Here is a 20,135-nt window from a genome sequence, read left to right as displayed (position 1 = left end):
ATAATTATAGTTGATAAACTTGATCTGCTTGGCGCATCCTTTTAACAATGACACCATAGAGTTCGCGGTAGGCTAATTATACAGCGACGGACACCAACAGGGATATGATCTTACGTGGTTATCTTGCCGAATGTGGTTGCCTTGCACACGACAGTAATGAAGCTCTCAATTTATTCTATATTTATCAGCGGGATAGGATTTCATACTCAACAAGTATGGAGTTGCCAGTATTTGTGTAGTGTTGATAATAATCTGGTTTCCTGTTGTGAGGCACTTGTACAGTGTTAACTACTTAAATACATATTAATTGATGATCAAAAACATGCGTTTCTTGCATAAATTAAATAAAGCATCTTGTTAAATTAATTTATCTTATTTAGAATATGTACCAGTGGGTCCCAGTATAAAATTATGGGTTGGATTATACAGGGATTTCAGTAAAAATGAAAGCGACCAAATCTTGTGTCCATATATGGTTTCAAAAGGGGGTGGGATTATACTTGAACATGTTTTTAATACTGTATTTTGGAATTTTAGTTCTTTGCTTTGGAAACTATTTTAACAAACATTTACTAATTTTCTAATAATGGAAATTTCATATAATTTAATTTCCTCTTTCTTTAATATTTAATATATGTTTCAAACATTCTTAAAGTTCAATGTCAAAGGTCAAAGGTTATTACATTCCTAAGATATTTTAGTCAAAGGTGACTCAAAGTTTAGCAAAAGTTTTTTAATTAAATTTTCAATTATTTCTATATTCTGATTTTTATCAAACTTGATCTCTACATTAAAAGGGTAGTAACAATTTAAAACATCGAAAACAAAGAGTATTTACAACCAATTACAAATTAAATTGTTTTTGTTCTGACGGCATTACAAGGTATCAGATTGATAGTCTGTAATAATGTAATTTATTTTAAGAATTTATGACTATTTTTACAGATAATTTTGACGTCATCCTCTTTCTAATTAAAATAATGAGTATAATTCTTTGGAACATTATTTGTTTTTCAATAGAATAATTATTAGTAGTACATGTAGTAAAACATATTGTGCATTTACAAAACATTTACATTTCAGAGGACTGGGGTTTATCTGGAAAATGTTCAGGGTACACAATGGTCCTTTGGAACTGTGTTCTTTCAGATAAAAACAAAATTGCTTCCAAATTTTGTGAACACATCCATTGATGAATTTTAAATTGTTCGTATATACACTAAATTCTTGACAAGTTGCTGAAAATACACACATCATCAGGGGACCTTATTTAGCACAATATCACTCCCAAGTAAAAACAAACAATGTTATAACAATCAACAAAAGTCAAGGTAGAAATTAGTACTATTGTACTCAGGAGAGGACTGAGTTACCTTGTACTTGCCCAGTTACTTCAAGATTATTTTTAAATCACTTGGGAGTCTATCAACAATTCCAAAATCAGTCTATGAACTAGTAGGTACATTTTATCAACAAGCTTGCCCTGCTAATTTCACTCACGAGTGTCAATGAGTACATGAAGTTCTGCCTTGTACTTGCCCAGTTACCTCAAGTTTATTTTAAATGTTTGTAAATCACTTGGCATCCATCATCAAACATTTAAAAGTCTAAGTACTTTTACTAATAATTTTTACCCTGAGAAGACATAATTAGGCCTACACCACCAGATCAATTAATGTTTAGTCCATACTTAGGTCTATATCAATCAAAATAGTACTGAATTTCTTTCAATTGAATTTATTTAAATAACAACCAAATTCAAGGAATATAATATACTTATATATATATATATTTTTTTAATGGATCAAAAAGTGAGCACTGCTCATAATATGGCCCACCTCCCATAATATTAAGCTATTTAATAACACATTAAAAAAAAATATTATTTAATCTCTTCACTTATTATAGTGAAATCAAAATATTGAAAACTGTATATATTAATTAATTAAGGCTGTAAATTTATGTTTTTTTTTCTAATTATATATCTTTTCTTATATTATGATGAAATATTAATACTCAATAATTAATGGTAAGTTAACTTATCAATATGCGACTGCCCACATTACACCTACACAGTACATCATGTTAATAATCCATTTATCAATCATGTTAGTGAACAGCAGTTGATATATTATAAGTAAACTTTCCTTGACCACTACATGGTTGGCAGGGTCATCTCATGTATTATATGTAATTATAGTTATTAGGCCTTTCATCAGTAACATCAGTACTGTATGCCTGAATGGTTTTCCATTTTAGGCCCAAAACAAAAAATAATTTCTGCCAGATACCATTTTTTAAACCATATTTTAATTAATTTGAAAAGTTATATATATTAAACAAATAAAGGGGTGATGTGAGCTATATGTATATTCCATTTTTCTCTCTTAAAATATGTATGCATGTGTTTTTTATGTATGCCTTTCATTAGTTGGAATGGAAAAGTATGTTCAAATAAATCTATAGTAGCAAAATCTTTGATTGTGTATATCTTGACCAGGCCTTATATACAGAAGTAGAACAGTGAATTCTGAAATTTCATCATGAATTTCTTAATATGTAAATTTTACACATTCTTCTCTTCAAACCACAGCAAAAAAAAAAAACCAGAAACGAAATGATTTATTCTTATATGTTTTGACCAGTAACATGACTTACTAGGGCAGCATTCAACATTACCATCAACATTTCAAAGTGCCTGGTTAAAATAAAATAACTACACATAGCATTCCATGTAAAACCACAGTACAAAAAAACCATATACAATGATTTATTTAGCATGGTATGATTAAAGGTCTACTGTCAAAATGATATATTTAGATGCCAAATCTTTGTTAGAAAGTGGGACACTAATAAATCAAAACACAAACTATTTTCCATTTTCCCACAAAACCAGGACTGAATTTTGATATTTAGTTTATCTAAACAATTCAATAAAATACTTACATAATATTATATAATCTACAATATAATAGTCACAGAATATAACTCCTCCTTAAAATCACCACTATTTAGGGAAAACCTAATAATAGGCACTTTCCAGAACAATGGGAAATTCATACATTAAACCAGTATCCTGAAAAAAGCATCCAGCCTTCATTTTCTGAAACATATTTTTATAATTCTGTACAATCCTGTTTTTCGTATGTATTCAGATTTTGTAAATAAATGTTTATTGAATTGAATCCCCTTTGTGTTCTACTGTTATATACACAACATTATGGTATATTTAATACATTATTTTCCCTTAGTTTAAAAGTCTAAAGCTCTATCTACACTATCAAACTAATTTGACCAAAAAAAAAGTGATGTGTCCATGATATTGATATGCCCAAATATGGTAGTGATATGCCCAAATATGGTAGTGATATGCCCAAATATGATATTGATATGCCCAAATATGGTAGTGATATGCCCAAATATGGTAGTGATATGACATCATCATGTTTTTTGTCACATAAAGTTTGATAGTCTAGACAGAGCTCAAGAAATGATTTTATTAAAATTTCTAAAACATGACAGTTTGATTAACAACCCCTAACCCACTGATTTTTAATGCATTAAAAAATTAATTAGTTTTTGGAAAAAGCCATAAGAACAGCCTACGGTTAGACAGTAAAATGATAAGTGGTAGGAAAAAAAGTAGACTACTACCTCATAAATCGGCATGTATACCACCTACTAAAAAAAGGATATATTTATTAAGCCTTGTCTACACTATCAAACTTTATGTGACAAAAAAATGTGATGTGCCCATATATTTAGACATGATGATGTCATATCACTACCATATTTGGTCATATCACTATCATATTTGGGCACATCACACTGTTTTGTCAAACTAGCTTGATAATGTAGAGAGAGCTTTAGAAATGATCAATCCTTGTTCAATGTTACACAATAGGACATGTCCTTAAAACTAAGTCAATGTACACATAACATAGCAAGTGAAATGAATGTACTGTAAATTCATATATGGTCAACTAGTAAACAATCTCAATCATGTTAACCCTCAAAAACACCTTGAACTAACAGACACCAACAAATATGTGTACAATCCCAACATACTGCAGGGAAATTACTAAATGGCCTTTTAATTAATATAATAAGAAAAGATCTGTTTACACTTATGTATGAAACTTTATGTGACAAAAAAGTATGTACTCATGGACATGATGATGTCATATCACTACCATATTCAGGCATATCACTACCATATTTAGGCATCACTACCATATTTGGGCACATCACACTTAAGAAGACCTTTTGGGCGCGTTTATACAACACGCTATTACACGCATATTCAACACGCCTACGAGAAGTGTGTTGTATAACATCGAAGAGATTCCGTGTAATGAGATTTTAATTGCAAAAAAGGCTACTTGGCTGAATCCTAAAATTTTGTGGATTCCCGGTTGCTGAATTGGCGTGTTGGAAGTGTCCTCAGTGTATTGTTTTGACCTCTCGTTAAATAAAAGTTATGTGCTGTGAAAATGTTGACAAAATCTAGTAGGTAATTGTGCTTTTTTGGGGGTATTTTAACCGATTTAGCACTCAAAATTAACGCTAATCAAATGTTGGCATAATTTGGAAAAATGTAGCATAGTTTTATCCTAATTCTAAAACATTTTTTTTTTCTAATTTCAAAAGCAGATTTAAAAAATCAATAACTGTAATAAACTAAATTTTAAACGAAATCATCCTTTATTAAAATCCTTAATAAACTCATATTAATTCATAAGGCATGCAAGTATACAACTTAGGATTATGAAGAACTACGGTATAACACGGTATTACGATTTCATGTATAACTGCAAGGTTTTTGTGGGGTTGACCTCAGCCCGTGCAACATGCTAAAAATTAAAGACGTGTTCAAATTTAGGATGTTGTATAAACACAGCCTAAGATTGAAGATGGTTGCTGGGAGAGGAAGATATGGATGGAACATAAACAATAAAAACAATATTTTATGTCTATTGCATATTATTATATTAATTGTAAAATTTCATATAAACAAACCAACAGTTTAAAACACAGAGGATCAGTTTTTTTTTTTAATATCAAATTTTAGAAAAGTCCACCTAGAGTATAGAAATTAAATATACATACCACTATGAAATACATAACCTGGAAGTATAAATGTTTCCTATATCCCCAGGAGATGAGACCAATTTAAATCCACAACATTCAAAAAGGAAAAGAACGTACTCACAACGCAATCAGTTTAAAGACGAACAGGAAAATATAGATTCATGTTATCTTCACAGTAATGCTATACAACAAATATGAATAATCTCTATACAACTTAATTTAAAAACATGCATTATGAGTAATTGTATGGTAAGTTCCGGCACAGATTTTACGTGCAGAACAGATCACAAAATGTTGTTAAAAACCGGAAGAATGTTCTGAAGAAATGAAACGGTTTGGCTACTATAATTTTTAAGGTAAAACATGTACTGTACTACATATTAACTTTAGGTATTTCACAAGTGAAAATAGGAAGTAATTGTTTCAAAATGGCAAGTTGTAGGAAACCTTTACTGAATTTTCTTTTATTGGCCTTCAAAGGTTTATGGGCCTGTTTCTATTGAAAAATAAAAAAAGAACGGTTTTTTGGAAACCGGTTTCGGCTGTTGTTTATGAATAAAGATCGCGTTGCAGCTCAATTTTTACTCCAATAAAACCGGTTCCGTCCATGTGCGTTCGTTATGAATGACATCATTATATACACCACAATGCAGTTCGTTAGGCGGAAGCATGATTGGATCGAGGTTATGTTTACTTTTTTTCGCATAGCGCGATCCCCAAGAAATAGCATCCATTTCATCATAGAAGGGAGAATTATTACCTGAAACGTTATTGTGGTCCTTGGTTAAAGTATAGCTACGTCGCACCCTCTGATATTGTCAAGTTGAACTCATCTAGCTTTCACACGCTTTACAATATTCTTAAAAACATGTAGGCCTAGACCTACGTGAGTCTTTCTTCCGACTCCCGACAAGTCCCTTCACATATTTTTTACGAACCTCGTAATGGCATCGGTCAACATTTTTTAGTTAAATAAAATACTCACTATCTAGAGAAATAAAAATGACTTAGGCCTAGGTCCTATCGCGCAGGTTTGACTGCGAGTTGACCGCAATCGTCCCAGTGCAGCAGACTGCAGAGTTCAGTTTTTGGGGTCAAATTGAGACCGCGATTGTGTTGCAGCTAAAAATTGCTCCACGGAAACCGGTTTCAGAACGGTTCTTTGCGATCGAGACCGCAATCAATTGGGGTTTTTGAAACCGTTTTTAAGATCGGTTCTTTTTTGTGGTTTTTTGTGGGGACCCATTTCTGCTGGCAAGAAAAAACGGTTCTTGAAAAGAACGGTATTCAAAACCGTATTCTCTGCTCTATAGAAACAGGCCCTAAGACTTACTGTAGTTGTACATTAGGAAAGTAGGTTTTTGTAATTAAATCTGTGGCTTGTATAGTATCTACTAAATACTATTAAACATACAAAGTTCAATACTTCAATATAGTACACAAGCTCTGTCTACACTATCAAACTTTATGTGACAAAAAAATGTGATGTCTCCATATATGAACATGATGTCATATCATATTTAGGTACATCAAATTTTGTTTGTCAAACTTTTACTGCGTATAATAAAATATCATTTACTCAGAATGGTCAATTACTTAATGTTATTACCATCAGTAGATGTGGTTTAACGGTTAATCCTTTCGTCTACGTCATACTGTTCCAATACCCACTCACAGTACATTGGATGAATAGTTTATTTTCTACACAGCATCATGGAAGATTTAAATTTACTAATGTGACAACAAATAATAATTGTGTAGGGCAGAGACGGGCGGGCGGGCACTCACACCTCTGTCATCCTGCCCCCAAGCCTATTTTTTAATTTAACACATTACCTACCCAAGAAACTCTTAATATATGTTTACACCCATGCTTCCACACCTTGGCTTCTCGATAGCTTCATCTTTTCAACAACAAATTCTATAAATAATCTATAAACTGGGATAGTGAAGGTAAGCCCGTAGCCAGGATTTTTACAGGGGGGGGGGGGGGGGAGAGTCTGTTTTCCACAAAAGGGGAAAAAATGATCATGAACTAGGCTAGGGGTAGGTATATACTTTCACTGTTAATTTCTATGGCCACTTTTTTTAATTTATTCTCTTTATATACTGAATGAAACTTTTAGTGCTAAAGCATTGATTTCCAAGTCGTTCAGTAGAGAAACAATATAATATAAAGAATTCAAAGACAAATAACACTTCATTAAGGGGTATTTGTTCGAAACCTCGAACCTTGCATTTTTTTAAATCTTACATTTCAATTGTTTAATTAATTACATTTTTAAAGCACAACTCAATCACGAACGCAATAAACCTAGTTCATTTGATGAACATTTCATTGGGTATTTAACCAAATGTAAACATACTCATTATCCCATTGCTCACATTCCAGACTTGCACATAACACTTAAAGCTTTGTAGCATTTCAACATTTAAAAGAACTTGATATCATGTTCGAAATAAATCAAAAAAATGTAAGTATTACCTCTCTGCGCTTTAGAAACTTTGCAGACGTAACCAGATATGCAATCATTTCAAAATATTAATTATGTTGTCGACAAAACATGAAAATAAATCATTGTTTTTTTTTAAAGATAAAAACATTTGTATAATTATAAATTACTATAGTTACAAAAGAAGAAAAATGATTTGATCTTGCTAAAAAATATGTTGGTGCTTCCCATAAATTCGGTTTTATATCCGTAATAAATCAAATTTTAATTTGTTTTCTTTTAAACGAACACAGTTTTTAAACACGCAATCACAAGGGGGTATTTTTTACTGTTAGCAATAAGGTAGGGTGGGAAGCAAGCAGCACTGAGTGTGAAATACTAGAGTATAAAAGGTTATCTAGAGGCTTCTTGCAGAGTGTAGAAGAGACTGGTAAAAAACCTTCAAATATATTTTTGTGTGGGGTTTTGAATATGTATCAGTATATTTGCATACAGTATATTTCATATTGCTTACTGGTGGCGATTTTAGTTTGTTTGTTTTTGTTTTTATATATTTTAGGCAAATTATTGCCAAGGAACAAAAACTGAATTTATTCACTATCCTTCTTAAAGGTGGCAATCTTGTCCACAAGACAAACATATACGCAAGATGCCCTACATAAACAAAGTCTTATTACGAGTCTTTGGGAGTGGAGTTAAAATTAACTAGCATGCGAGAGGCATTGGTGCAAGAGGCATTGGTGCGAGAGGCATTGGTGCGAGACCCATCAGTGCCATATTGCTTGTATCCGTTAGCAATATTTACTCTCATTGCCTCTTCCTTTGGATAGGTTGTAAAGCAGTGTACATAAAACGTTTGAAACGCAAGAACTTTGTACACTATTAAAAAGGAGTAGGGTATCGTATCATCTCCAGGTACACGTTGCACTATGGCTGCTATTGTTCATCTGTAGAGGGCCTAATCAGAATTTCAACTTGGAAAGAATAAGTTACTTTTATTACCATAAGAAATGGTATATGTTCATAGGATGATAAACAACAAATTTACGCAAAGAAAAACAATGTTCTACCATAATGGCTAGAAGCAATTACTTTTGACCAGTGCCATCAATCACGTATATTTTAAACACAACTAACAAGAATAGGAAATTGAAAGTTCAGTACCTGGAAGGCGTAATTACTGCCCTCCACCTCAAAATGTGTGTTATCTGGTAATGTCATTCATCACTTTTCTATCACCTAAATGTAAATATTTATAACCTCATGTTTATAATAGAGCATCAAAATGACACCAGCTTCCATTTCTCTGACCTGAAGAACTTCATTCTTTTGAATTGATTGTTATAGATGGATAAATAAATATAATGAAATGTTTGGCACCCTCTTGACGCCTTTTTTTGGTAAGCAAATAACTTACCATTTCTCTAATAAACACGATGTTTTATTAGGCGATTACATTTTACAGCACGCACACTGGTACACACACTACAACATTTTTTAATACACGAACCATGTAGCAGCTGTCTCTCTCAGTTGTTGATATTTTTGCCAAGTTCTTATTCTTCATTTTATCATGATGTACACTTACCTTACGAATTCATCTATTAGCACCAATAATATATAGGGATAGTTCTTGGTATAACAAAGGCCTCATCATGGTATAAACTTCATCAAGAGTATTAGACCAAGAAACTCTTAGGTCTGTTTTATAGCACTGAATAAACCATTATTTCAAAATAGAAATTATATATAATATTTATATCGACTGCATTTATGCTAAATGTGTGCTCCTAAATAACCGTTTAAATCAGTATGTGGACATCGATAGAAACTGTTAGCATTACCCAAAATGCAATGGGCTCTGGTGGTTAATTCAAACTTTACCGCAGTGTAGTTGACTCAAGGTAGGGGTTGGCAATCAAATAACAGTTATTTTGCGTTACAGCTAAAAATTGCACAGCAATAACCGTTAAATGGTGTTCTAAAACCAAGACTTGCAATGTTCTGAATACTGTATGTCTCCATAACAGGACTTGTAGACAAATGTCTGGATTCAAAAGTACATTCTACTCACAAAAATATTAATGAATTTAATTAATAGATTTGTTTTGATCAACTGCACACATTTTTAATGTACTTTCCATTCAATTTAATTTAAATTTTTTTCCTAAGTATTTCTCCAAAACCACTTCCTTATGTTTTCAATTAGTTAATGACTTTTCAGTTCTTCCAGGCAAAGCCAGAGGGCTACACCTGACTCAAGAAAGAAGTTGTTTCAACATCTACACAAAAATAAACAATTAGGAGATGAATTTATGCCTCTGGATAAAGGAGTACTGTATCTTCACCTTAAACTCACCTACAGGAGACTATATACCCATTGTTACATTAATTAATTTAAAGTAGTTGTCCTATGGTCACTTTACTCTATGGTCAGTTTACTCCAGGTCATTGACCCGTTGTTTGACATTTCAAGAATATTCTTTAATCTGTGTTTTTACAGGTTTGTAACTTGTTTGTTTGGAGAACTTGGGGGAGTTACATGTGTTTTGATTGCTTAAGCTTTAATTGTATGTAATTTATGTCTATTTGCTTTGAGATTAATCCACTACATTTATGTTGCTATCGAATATGCAGCAATAGTAACTGTTTTTTTTGGTGTATATTGAAAAACCAGTAACTAAAAATTATTTTTAATATCACTCTGGGCCTTTAATTCTTTTCAAATTTGATTCAATTTTGCTCGGTTTTTTGTTTGTTGATTAGATATTCGTCCTCAATTGAGGAATTCAAATTCTGATTTAGATGCTTTACGGACCCATGGCAGTAACAGTGCAGCATCTACCATAATTGACAGGGGTTAATGAACCAGTACACCAGGGTAACCCACTCACTTTTCGAGTGATGCATAAATAGGGGTTAAATTGCACACTGGACCTCCAGTACTAAGTCTTCATCCGAGAAGAGTTGTTCTACCACCAGAACAATGGTTGAGGAGAACGCCAAACCTGTGCCGATTTTATGGCTACGGTTTGCTAATCTAATCTTGTGTGTTCATGTAAAATTTGCTACAGAAAATAGTTCAGATTTTTCAGGTTACTGTACAAATAAAATTTGTGTAATCAAAGATCTGATCATCAAAAAGATAGCAATTAAAAGATATTGTTTAACAGAACAAAGCAATCTTACCTTATATGTTTAGTTAGTCCCTACTTGTTGATATATAATATCTACTATAACAGTAGTGCCACAAAATGTGTTATAAATTACTCATCTTTAATCAGGTATTACAAATTGACGGCAAACAATTAATATACGTCACCCGGTTCACAGGTATGAACTGCTTTTTATGAATAATATTTGGTAACAGATGTGACAATTGTCTGATAATAATATGTAAACAATATGAATAATGACTTAGGTGGCATGACCTTTATTGTTGGAGATGACACTAGTGTATATAAATCCTATTGACATACATTTAAATTTACATAATCATTATGTAATTCAAGTTTCAATTGTTTTCTATCAACTACACTGTAAAGAAAAAAAGATTGAATTTTCAGAAATATAGGATTTGCTTTTAATCATTTAAATTTTCAAAAAATATCTAGTAGCAATTGAGATTTCAGAATTAAGTATTTAAAAATAAACAATAAAGTCGCATATTACACAAAGAATAGCGGTGTTGATACTGCAGTCTTAAATGAGTGCCGCTTACCTGGATAAACCAACAGTAGCACCAAAATGAGAGAACACATTATGAAAAGAATTCAGCATCCCCTACTTAAAAATGGGCCATTCTGCAACAGTACAAGGCTCTTAAACCATAACATGCATTTAAGTGACATTTTTATACAACATCTTAGAGCTAGCTTAGACTAGAGTGTTGTTATTCGTTATCTCATTTTTTCTCCGCTAAGGCATACTAAGAATGACAAGATTTACTGTTTTCTTTAGATTTCTAAATCTAACGAAAGTAACACATTTTTAAATTCAATAATAAAGTTAACCTTAACTCGCTTCTTTGAATTACAGGATTTCAATGTTAAAACCACAAAACAGCGCCACCCGCTGTTACTTTTAACGATTCTAACTCAAAATTTGCCGTTGGGATGTATGTATATGAGTTTGTTTACAAATATAAATATTATTTCAGCATGTTGTGTGGGCATGTCTTAAAAGGGATCACATGAAAAATGGTAATGAAGGAAACAGAAGTCAAAGGAAATGAATGGTAATAGAGCATGTACACTGTGGTAGAGGCAGTCACAGATGATTACAAATAGATGGGGCTACCATCTGCAAGCCAAAGGTTCTAACCAGCCCCTGTTGGAAGCCCTGTAGACACAAACTAAGAAACTAAGAACTTACTTTTATACTGTACCTAATCGCAACTTTTCAGCCGTTAAATCATTCTCTAAATGATACAGCGTGAAGCAAAATCCTCCCATAGGGTTCGGGATTTTCTTTTCTCACAGCATGATTTACTATACTATATTTATAAATATCAATAGAAACAAATCGTTTTCTTAATAGTTTCAAAATCTCTATTTTTTTTTAGAATGATTTAGTTAAATTACAGCAAACACCCAAATCTTGTACAATTATAAAATTTACAAAAAAATGTACACTATTTTTTGGAAAAATATAAATAACTTACCCTCGAACATCTGAGCATATTGGGGAAACCCTGTAGCCCTAAGCCACTGGCAAGTCTCAGAGGCTTCAATTTCTGCAAGATAAAATAATAACTATTTTAATTAAAATATTGTTCTACCCTGATTTGTGATGGTGGAAATTTTAAATTAATCATGTCTCAACCCCTTACTTGTTGGATTAGCACACACATTTTATAAACAAAAACACAAACAAACGTGCAGACTATAATTACATAACATTAACAAGAAAAATAAAACATTTTGAGCAATAAAAGATGAAATTTCATATTTTTCAATCACTTGACATCTGAGAACATCTATTTATAGAGAAAATTTAGAAAAAATCTGAGATCAGATCATTTCAGTACGATACAAAAATAACTACTTTGCGTCAAAAGAAACAACTATCATTTGTATGACGTCAACCGATTCATCATTAGACAAATTTTTTTTGCACTGTAATGTAACTTTTTTTTTTGTCTAAAATAAAGACAGGTATTATTATTCATTTTCAGATATTCAGAACTATATTAAACAATAGGTATTAAAGTTAACTATACACATTCAAGTACAACGTCGGTTGTAAAGGTACATCAACACATGTTCTGTTTTACCAAACGGAAGAATGCGCCGTTTTCTTAAATAATGTCTTTCGTTTCCGTGAAATAGAACAAGTGTGAATGCAGCTTAACTTGGATGATTCGGATCAGCTTAACTTTCGTGCATGTGGACACAGCTTTAATATTTTACTAACTCATTGGCCTAAAAAGGTTGCCTGGGCTAGTCAAGAAAAAAGAAAGAAAAAAGAATGTTTACACTGAGCAAGTTGAAGAGAGTGGTTCTATTTTTTCAGTTCTTTTAAAAATGAAGGAGAACATTAATTAGTTCATGATATTTTTCATTGCAAAAAATAAGCATGAAAGAAACATTCCTTCATAGCAAATTACTAATTAACCAGGAAGGAAGCCAGTTCTTTTACAAAATGAAGGTTGAAATTAATTACTTCATATAAAAATAAACAATTATATTGTTCATTGTAAAAAAAAGTAAAAACTAAATGAAAGGAAACTAATTAGTAATATTATGTACAGAATTATATAACAAATTGTCAAATAGACTTATGACGTAAATGAAATCATACCCAACAAATCACTAATTAGGTATATAGGGCTCACTGTACAGCTGTAAACACATTCAATATAACAATTGGTAATGATACTTATTACCTAACATACTCCAGCTGATTCTACAATTAAACAACAATAAGTAAATATTAAGACTTACTCAGTATATAATAGTTTGCAAGAGATACTAAACAGAATAGACTGACAGACTACAACAAATAAAGGAATGTAGTATAATAATACTGGGCAGGTATTGGTAGACAAGCCAGGTATAAAAGGATTGGACACAAAGTGGGGTTGGTGAGACAATGATAGGCTATTATTCATTCTTTCTTTTGTTTTTAGCTATGATGTCTGTACCTCATCCAATCTACTTATACAACCTATCATTCTATGTTACTAATAACCTCATCCAATCTACTTATACAACCTATCATTCTATGTTACTAATAACCTCATCCAATCTACTTATACAACCAATCATTCTATTAGTAACATAGAATGATAGGTTGTATAAGTAGATTGGATGAGGTACAGACATCATAGGCTAAAAACAAAAGAAAGAATGCAGTGGGGTTTCAGAACAGATTGGACTTGCCAATACAATGTACAACTGAATGGTTGATAATCTAGAATAGAGACAGATGTACTGTACAATACTGTGTAACAATCAGCCATATATATACTTAAAGGTTGTGAAAAACTTCTAAGTACGTAGTTTGTTAAAGTGACAAAAACAATTTAAATACAAGGCTAATTAAACATTTAGAGGTTAATTAAATATTTTTGAAAACCTTAATAAATTTAAATAATGGTAAATATATATAGTAAGTAAACAATGCAATCTATTGCATCTTTTTTGTATGTAGAAGACTACTATTAAAATCATACCTGGTTGAGAATTAGGCCATTGACCCCTGAATAAAATTACTCATCCTCCAATACTAATATAGACCTTATTACTCAGGTGGCTTGGGTCTTTAGCAACACTCCTTTTAACCACATACTAGCAATAAATACTGGATACACAAGATAGCAAACTGTAGCCAATTTAGAACATCACTTTATAATTAACTCATTTAAATTTATTAATAGTACAGTGCTTTCAGTCAACAAGACCACCCACTTCTAGCATAACCATCAGGGAGTGACATTTATCTTTCATTGTTTTACTAAGTAATATATAAAAAAAACTACTAATCATTATCAATATTAGGGTAGGACTATCCCCCCACCCCCACCAAAAAAAAAATAATAAAAGAAAATCCTCTGAACACATACTTGATTCACAGATATTTTGGGGCAAAATGCAGATTTGCTTGACAGAGGAAAGTATGGGTGTGAACAATGGAAATATGCTTAATTAAAGAACAAAAGAGGGCGAGACCAGATTTCCAGTGAATTTTATATGACCATAGAACAATAATAAATCACATTCTTACAACTTTAAAGTTGAACATACTGCACAGAAGTATCCCTAAAAAATGCACAATGTTTGTGAAATGCTCAGTACTTGATTCATATATTAAGCTGGTTTACACTAATTTGACAAAAAAAAAGGTGTGATATGGCCAAATATGGTAGTGGTATGCCTAAACATGGTACATATATGACATCATCATGTCCATATATGGGCATATCACATTTTATTGTCAAACTAGTGTAGACAAGGTTGAAAATGCTGCATGGATATTATCTTAAATAGTACATAAAAGCTCAACAATCTACAGTGTTTGGAAGATATAGAGGATTCGAACATAGGAATCTATGGCATGGAATGACCAGAATTTAAACCACTAAACCACAAGAATTCTGAGGAACCCACATGATTTAACTTCTTGTAACTTAATTTGACATGTTTTTCCTAATACTACAACTATTCAGAAATAACATGTTTGTTTTTCTCCATTAAAAGACCACAAATAATGCTTACCTACTGTAGATGTATACCTACACTAATACACTCCAGTTTTTCAATCCATCTACACAAACACACATAGAACCATAGTATATACAATAAAAAACATACCTGATATAACTTTGTTAAATATCTGCTTGGACATTTTCCTAGCCATGTTGATAATCTATTTCTAATTATAACAATTTCCAATTCAGTGTTGTTTAAATCTGGAAAATTCAGATGAAATTCCAATATGGGTCATCCACAAACTTTTTTTGAAGGGATATACTAGGTCTGGTTCAGTGATAGAGGCACAATCATTGAATCCTCCTATAAAAGTTCAACAAAAATCTGAGTACTGTGACTGCATCTCTGGAGGATATCTAATGATGATCGTTCCCAAGTATGGTTCCCAATTCAGATTTTTTTCAAGGTTTTTAAATTGGCAAACAGGTGCAACTATATGTCCTTACAGTTGGAATCTACTTTGGTAATCTGTAACAATCCAAACCAAAGTATTCCACAGGCACTACTTTATGTTCCAAAATTGGTACCGGTAATAACCTTTAAAACAGTTGCGGTATTGGTACTATCTTCAATGGCGGCAACATGGATACTGTGAGAATTATTTGCGGTAAAATAAACTTCAATCAAAAACATTGTGGCAATAAAGACATTGCGACAGGTACACTTGAAGTGGCCTCCGTTATTGAACAAGCACTTGTTCTGACAGATATCTGATGTTTAAGTGGATGTGTTAGGCAAATATTGAATTAAATTTGAACAGTTGATTAAACACTACACCAACAAAAACCAGGATCAAAGTTCATCAATAACTATAGTCATAATAATAAAAGTTTTCTTTTAATTCATAAACAATTTCACGCTAAAATAATCGCTTTACAATGATAGTAACCAATACTACAGTAATTGGTAAAAGAACAATGTGATGGTATTGTTTACTACAGACACTAAAACCAGCAGAGACACAGTTCCTTGTGCAAAAGACGGGACAACAATAAGACAAATCTTTGCAGACGTCTACAAATCTACGTCAAAGAGAAATGTTTTCTGTTAAAAGCTTCTTATAATCCTGTTGCTAGAATAACCATCTAATAGGTCAGCAATTTCCTAAGAATAAATCGGATTGAAAACTATAAAGAGGAGAATTATCACGTTTCAAAAGCTGTTATCTCATGGAGATTTACCATTAATAGGAGTTTATACACAAACTGTTCTTGAGTACGTGTATGCATCCTTTAGTACAAGACTTTTAGAAATTTTCAACAAGATTTACAGAAATTTAAGTAGTGTCATAACCAATCCAGTAAAACTTATCATCAATCACAAGTTAATTTAACCGATTTATGTCCAAAACGGCAGCAATCAACTAACACTAAATTGATGCATGTTAGTAAATCACCACATTATATCAAACACATTGTTGCTTTCCTGATAACGTTTTCAGAAATGTTCAGAATTCAAAGATAAGACAGAGGTATAGTAAACAATCGCCAAATGAAAAGACATGCAGAAATGTTTTAAATCCACTTGAAATTGGCAGAATGTAACTTTTTATCTTTTAGAACGTCAACTATCAAAGGTGAACATCCAAACAAACATGGAATTCCAAGCATCATGAACAATAAAACTCTTCCAATTTAAACTTCACTGTAAAGAGAGAGAGTTGGCAGAAAAAAATGAGGTTGTGTCCAATTGGTTGCTAAATATCATACTCTTTCCAACGTAATGTCACTCACGCCTTTCCTCATTCTGCTACATACTAGGCTAAACCTCTACTACTGATATCTTCTAGTCCAAGGCTTTCTGATGAAGTTTAATTCCATAGACAAAAGCCGAAGCTGTTAAGGAACTTTATCCCTGAATGGCCTAGAACAACAGGCCTTTTCTGCTAGTAAAACACTAGCTAGCATATGCAGTATTGTCCTTTATACTGATTCTATAGACATGCTTTCACACGAAATATGAACTTTAGAATACCATATCAATCATTTTAATCTAACCTTAACATTTCTTAATGGTCATCTTGATTTGAAATGACGTCAACAACAATTTATCTTGGAAAAGAAAACTGCAAAAATTTGATTAAAACATTCGATTGATAAAAGTATGAAAATAATGTTATATTCATGTGAACTTTTCAACTCCTAATTGTTTAATAGTCTTCTTTATTATCTATGAAATGCCTACATAACACCTGAACTGTCAAAGTGCTGTTCCAAATACAGGCCCAACACCAATCTATACAGTGGTCCAAAATATGTAACACACAAAAATCACAAAAAATGCTACCACTTAAACAAGGTAATTTACCATAAACTTTCAATTGCTAGCTAAAGACCAAATCAAGCCAGTCACATAACAGCTTTGTGCACTCACTGGCTGAACCCAGAGTATAAGCAGCTCCAATGCAACTAACTCAAGTGACTCTCCAACACTAGGTGTTGAGGGCCACTTGGGTGATAAACCAGTGGCCTTTCCCCTTGTATATTAAACCACTGTCCCAATACATGAAGATGATTGTCTGAAATAAAGTTGAATTGAATTGAATTGATACATACAGGTACAATAGGCCTACTACTTAAAAAGAAAATTCTTAATCTTACTACAGTATATCACAATTCAAATTTCAACAAAACATTGGATGTTTGGAAAGGAAACAGAACTTTCATGGTCTAGCTCCCTCGTTTATAATGACTCCACCCACTATTCACTGATGGCCTAGCTTCTATTTAAATTGAAGATGCACTTTCAAGCATGAAATCTCTGGAATATAAACAAGATATCCAAGAGCATTTTAAAGGTTAAAATTGTTTATTTAGAACCTATCTCTGACTATTGTAATGTAATATGTGTTTACATGTATAATAAAGACAAAATACATTTTGGAGTTAAATTCTATATTTTTATAATTAAAACACACTCTCTAGTAGTGCCCAGAAGAAAAACGCCAGAGGTCTCTACCACTGGAGGGCCACTTAGGGTTGCTAAACCAGGGGCTTCAGGTCTCTACGTCACGCCACTGGCTACAGCAGTAATGGTCTTAGCATCTACAAATTCAACTCTCTCTACTTTTGGTTTGCGTACTCACATCCCTGCAAACCTTTACGGTTGACAACCCTTTCTTAAGCTCTGTTTACACAATCAAACTAGTTTGACAAAAAAAGTGTGACGTGCCCTAATTTGGTAGTGCTATGCCAAAATATGGTAGTGTCACGTCTATATATGTTTGATAATGTAGACAGACTCTGTACGTACTCGCATCCCTGCAAACCTTTATGATTTACAACCCTCTTTCCTAATCTTACACGACAAAAACAAGATATACCTTTTGTTGCTCAAATTTTAATTTAATTTGTACACATATTTTGTGCCATTTTTTGTTAGCCAAGACATTTTCTTTATAATATCAGAAACTTGCGAGTCTGTTGTCAACATCAAACGGGCACAAACGAAGGACGATTGTCCAAGACTCCATACGCTGACCTGGGTCACATAATGCCATAGAAACAAAATCCGGAAACAATTCAGGATATTATCCGTTATTAATCACTTCCTAGAAAACTAATTGAATTAATTTCACCATCGTTAGCAACCACTATCAACTATATTTTGAAAAAAAAACAATGTGTTCTTTAAATAAAAGGAATGAAATTGGAAGGACAAAACAATTTGTTGAAAGAAATGATCATTGCCATAAAATGCTATTTATTTTGTTTCGAAGGCCATGAAATATATACATTAATAGTGAAACACTTTTCAAAGTTTTTTGATGATGGTGGCGACGACATTGTTGCAAAGATAAATGAGTGACTCCAGTTTGCCATCAATGCGAGAAGATTGTAAAGCTCTGTCTACACTATCACACTAGTTTGACAAAAAAAGAGTGATGTGCCCAAATATGGTAGTCATATGCTTAAATATGGTAGTAATATGACATCATCATGTCCATATATGGGCACATCACATTTTTTGGTCACGTGAAGTTTGATAGTGTAGGCATGAGCTTAAGAGGTGGGTAGAAAAAGTTTTCCATTGTGTAAAAAAAAAAGCCGAATAACGTATCAATCATGGATTTCCACACCTATATGTAACATTGGGCAAAAAATGTGTTATTATTTACAGGTACAGTACAGATAACATATGTGTATCTAGGGGCTGGCCTGAAGTGTTTTGAGAACTGTATTTTTTTACTAAATCAATCTGAATATTTGAAATAAAAACAAAACTGTTTCAGTTCAAAATATAAACATAAAACACATAAGAACAAGGACACACGATTGAAAAGGTTGAATGTGACCAAAATATGAAATTCCACAAATATTGAAATGACTTTAATGGCGAAAACTAAGCATATGACAGGTGTTAACGAACTTTAAACCAACGCGGAGACAATTATTAAAAGAGCACTATTTTGACTTGTAAAGAGCACAAGTTTGATGTCTAACAATGTTAACACAAGAAAATCTGCGTGTCGCTTAAATTACATTGTGTTTACACTGATAAAATAACTGCACAATGTTGCGAATTTGTTGACAGAAGTAATGGCAATCAGGATTTTATTGTTTAAAATAAAAATCTCCTATGGGAGATATACTAACAAGTACAGTTCATAGGTAGAAATTCGATCCACATTCAAAACCAGAAAGAAGTAGGCCTACCAATGTATTGCTACAAATATATGTTTTCAAAAGTACCAAACCACATAATTATATTAAAATTCTCTAGATATTCTATTTTTAATGTGTTTAAAAAAAAAAGTAAATAAATCACTTTGGTGATGAAAGACTGTAAACAAGTTTCAAGGATGAATTCAACAGGACACAAGCCATGTTTTACACATTCTTTTCTCTTATTCTATCTGAGTTAAATAGTGGTCTGTCAG

At 32.2% G+C, this 20,135-nt stretch overlaps 1 protein-coding gene across 1 annotated transcript in view; it reads right to left on the bottom strand.

Moving 5' to 3' along the window:
• LOC140050161 (rho GTPase-activating protein 7-like) overlaps nucleotides 1-20,135 on the bottom strand; it is a 104,947-nt gene that overhangs the window by 45,740 nt on the left and 39,072 nt on the right. The window contains exon 2 of the mRNA XM_072095230.1: nucleotides 12,208-12,279. Coding sequence (XP_071951331.1) covers nucleotides 12,208-12,279 — 72 coding nt within the window. The remainder of the gene's footprint in view (nucleotides 1-12,207; nucleotides 12,280-20,135) is intronic.

Source organism: Antedon mediterranea, chromosome 5, assembly GCF_964355755.1.
Source record: "Antedon mediterranea chromosome 5, ecAntMedi1.1, whole genome shotgun sequence".
Classification (NCBI taxonomy): domain Eukaryota; kingdom Metazoa; phylum Echinodermata; class Crinoidea; order Comatulida; family Antedonidae; genus Antedon; species Antedon mediterranea.
This window is presented reverse-complemented; position numbering and strand designations above follow the sequence as displayed.